Source organism: Vigna unguiculata, chromosome 9 (assembly GCF_004118075.2).
Source record: "Vigna unguiculata cultivar IT97K-499-35 chromosome 9, ASM411807v1, whole genome shotgun sequence".
Taxonomy (NCBI): Eukaryota; Viridiplantae; Streptophyta; class Magnoliopsida; order Fabales; family Fabaceae; genus Vigna; species Vigna unguiculata.
In genome coordinates, this window is record NC_040287.1 from 32189371 (window position 1) to 32192782 (window position 3412).

Sequence of the window (3412 nt, forward strand, 5' to 3'; positions counted from 1 at the left end):
ATTGTTACTTTCAAATACGTTTTGATGACAGAACTTTGAAGTGTATATATATATAACGTTTATGTAAATAAGCTGATGAATTCGTGCAAATCAGAGCAGAGTTAAACTTATTACTAAACATGTTTAATAAGTCAGTAAACAACTGTAGAAATAGAAATAAATAAACTTTTTATAAGCTAATTGTACTTTTAGGAGAAATAACCAAGAAAAAGATTTTATAAATCAACTTATCTTTTATATTTTATTATTAGATTATATTCAGAGATAAATGCATATACAACTTTTCACCCACTATATTTAAGAAACTTTTATGTGCAGTAGCTAACCAGATGTAAGATGTTTAATACAACATTATGTTACACAAATTGTCATTTGATAAAAAAAAATGGTATACATCAAGTTTCTGACAATAATGCCTTCTATATAGTCAATTAAAATAACTTATGGACATATATATAACTAGTATAGGAACTTGATAACTTAGTATGAGTAGGTCAAGGATTAATTTACATATGATAAACATTTTTGATGATGAAGAAAGTCATTGTTACACACTTTTTGGATAAGGAAAGATTTTATAAATAAATTAATTGTCTTTGGTTTAAGCATAATGTGTACCTAAAGTAAAGATCACTGAATAGATTTAAAAAGACACAGAAAGAGCATCAAGCTGCAGGTGCTGTAGAAGACAAATATAAAAAAAATAAAAATTAACTTGAATGGCCACAAAAACAACAAATCATCAAATGTATGCATATAAGTCTAAGAGCTGAACTTTGAAAAAGCATCATCCATCTCATGTACTGTTCAGCAATTTCATGTCTTCAAAAATGTTCACTTAGCCAATAAAGATATTTTATTAGTTTGGTTGTGATAACAAGAAATAGTATGCCAGTTCAAAATCCACACATAACTCTACAGTGAAAGAATACGTGTCAGACACCTTTTCTTCTTCTTTTTCCCTTAATCTTAACCTAGTCTGTTTTTTATGTGTTGAGTATGTTTGAACACAAAACTAGTAAAGGGTTTTGAAAATTTTTGAAAGTTTTTTTTTATTAAGAAATCTAGATTGAAAGTTAAGAAACACCAACAAAATCAATTTTATAAGTTGTATCTGAATGCTCCACTGTTACACTAAGAGTGTTTTCAAGAATGACATTTTGTTATATTTGTCAATAATTGTTTTATTAATATTTTTTTATCGTTAATTGTTTTATTAATATTTTTTATTGTCATTGCGTGTACATTGATTAACCGGTGGGAGAAATTGTTTCAGTTTAAACAGTGGTATCTGACCCAGAACTTGTTATGAAGCCTGTCTCAAGAAAGAAAGGATGTTGCGTAATAACAAAAGGTGAGAAAATAAATTATGTTAAAGTTTTACATAGGCAGACATATCAAATTAATATCCACATAAATTCTCATCTCTAAGAGGTGGTTTGTGATTTTAGTGAGATTGAGAATGATAAGATACATATTTATTTGTATAAATATGAAAAGATGGTTTCATACTAGTTATAAGACTAGGAGGTGTACTAAACTATTAGAGAACATTGAGTAGTACTGTATCAAGCATTGTTCTGCAGATTGTTCTGATAATTCTCAAGATCACAGAGATCTCTTGAGTTTGCTTTTTTCCATACCATGTTCCTCTTTTTCTTCCACCCCCAAACTAATTCCAGTGGCAACTTCTGCCAGAAGATGAACTCCAATGTTGTCATCACAATCTGTTTCAAAGTCCTTCACATTTGAACATCCAGAACTACTGGCATCATCTTCCTGAAATCACTGCTTTAGCTTAAACTTTTCCAATCAAGAACAAAGTATGTTATATTTGGTTGTGAAACACTTACCAATGGATTTTGTTCAGGAGTTTGCTTGTTAATATAAACACAGGCAGCAGCAGCCTGTGAATTACCAAGAACAAGAAAAAAAAGTACCAATTTAAGTATCATAATTAATGAAAGAAAGAAATTCAAGAAACTTTATCATAATTCATACCCTTACCCTTAACACTTTCAGATTTTCTTGCCAAGGTTTGGTCTGCAATAAATATGGCCTTTTAGACCTTGGTCGTCGTCTGCTCAACACATTAATGAATTTCTCTTTTCAGTAAATGCTTATACTTGGTATCTTAGAGTTTCAGTAAGAAAAATATTGAAAACATTTTATGAAATTACTTCTAGTTAGTGAATCTAAAGATGAGTTAAATCAGTCTTTCAAATGTTCCCAAATTTATAAAATTCATCTTATGCTTCATTAGCAGTATTTATTCATCGATTCAGGGATTAGGATTTTCCTAACAAGCAGTATATTTTCCTAATCGAAAACCAAAACTCAATTCACAAAGTGGTTTCGTAATTTACTCAGCAATCTGCTAAATAAATACATGTTCATACTCCATTAGACCGATGTAAATACTGCTACTCACATTGGCTTTCTCTTATTGACTCCAGCATCAGTACCACGTGCTTTCTCTGAACTCTCAATTTTTACCTCAGAAGGTTTTTCTTCCTGCAACAACCAAGAAACAATTACACGCTGAAATTCCTTACCCAAAAGGGGAAAAACCAAACAATTATCATATCTCTCTGTTGATTAATTAAATTCTGCTATGACTCTTACGGACACGAAGATCTGTTATTTAGCATTCTCATCGCCATAATTCATCTCTGTAGCAAGCTAAATAGTAAAATAAATATCTCCAGATGAATCGCGAAAAAATAGATACACATGACAAATATATTACTGTTCAAAATTAACCGGTGTCAGTAACATTCTCTGTGGATTAAGTTGAAATGAGTCAAAGAAACAGTCTTATACTGAATTAGAAGCATGAAATTACAGAAAATTAGGATGCAAGCAGCAATGATTTTTTGGAAATGAAAAATTGGATCCATTAGCTTATGCATTTACCCTTGTGCGACGGTTTTCTTCTCTATGGAGGCGTTGGAGGAGAGAACTGTTCCTTCCAAGAGGAGAAGGAGGCAGGCGTCTGTTGCATGCCATGGTAATGGAGTACAAAAGCTACTTACTGTGCTGTCTGTCTGTGTTGGAGAAAGAAATGTGTATTTTTCTGTAAATTAAGAAATGCCAACACGAACCATAGATATAGTTATAAAAAGTTTGAATTTAATCATAAATAAAATAAATAATGAAAATAATAAGTAATAGATAAGATTAGGAAATAAATAACATTTGAAAAATTATATGTATTAATATTATTAGTGATATAATTAATGTAATCTCAGTTACATTGTTATTAAAATTCATAGTTTTAAGTGAAAAAGGAAATTGATTAAATATATTTTTATTCTGAACTTTGACACGAGATTGGAATCCGTTCATCTTCAAAATTTTGATACCTTATAGTCATTGTAATCCAATTGCGTTAGATTGTTTTGATGAGTCA

General features: G+C 30.1%; 1 protein-coding gene across 1 annotated transcript; it reads right to left on the reverse strand.

Annotated features, from left to right (window-relative positions):
* Positions 1–1342: 1342 nt before the first annotated feature.
* LOC114164854 lies at positions 1343–3074 on the reverse strand. The gene is made up of 5 exons (XM_028049625.1): positions 2917–3074; positions 2432–2514; positions 2008–2080; positions 1854–1907; positions 1343–1779 (listed from the first exon to the last, which is right to left on the reverse strand). The coding sequence occupies exons 1-5, from the start codon at positions 3007–3009 to the stop codon at positions 1609–1611; spliced, it is 474 nt and encodes a 157-aa protein (XP_027905426.1). The 5' UTR covers positions 3010–3074; the 3' UTR covers positions 1343–1608.
* Positions 3075–3412: the final 338 nt, after the last annotated feature.

Bases quoted from the DNA above. Each gene is read 5' to 3' on its own strand.
- LOC114164854 (XM_028049625.1), bottom strand. From the start codon at position 3,009: ATGGCATGCAACAGACGCCTGCCTCCTTCTCCTCTTGGAAGGAACAGT. The intron at 2,515-2,916 runs GTAAATGCATAA...TGGTTGTTGCAG, and splicing joins AAGAAAACCGTCGCACAAGG to GAAGAAAAACCTTCTGAGGT. The intron at 1,908-2,007 runs GTAAGGGTATGA...GGTAATTCACAG, and splicing joins AAAATCTGAAAGTGTTAAGG to GCTGCTGCTGCCTGTGTTTA.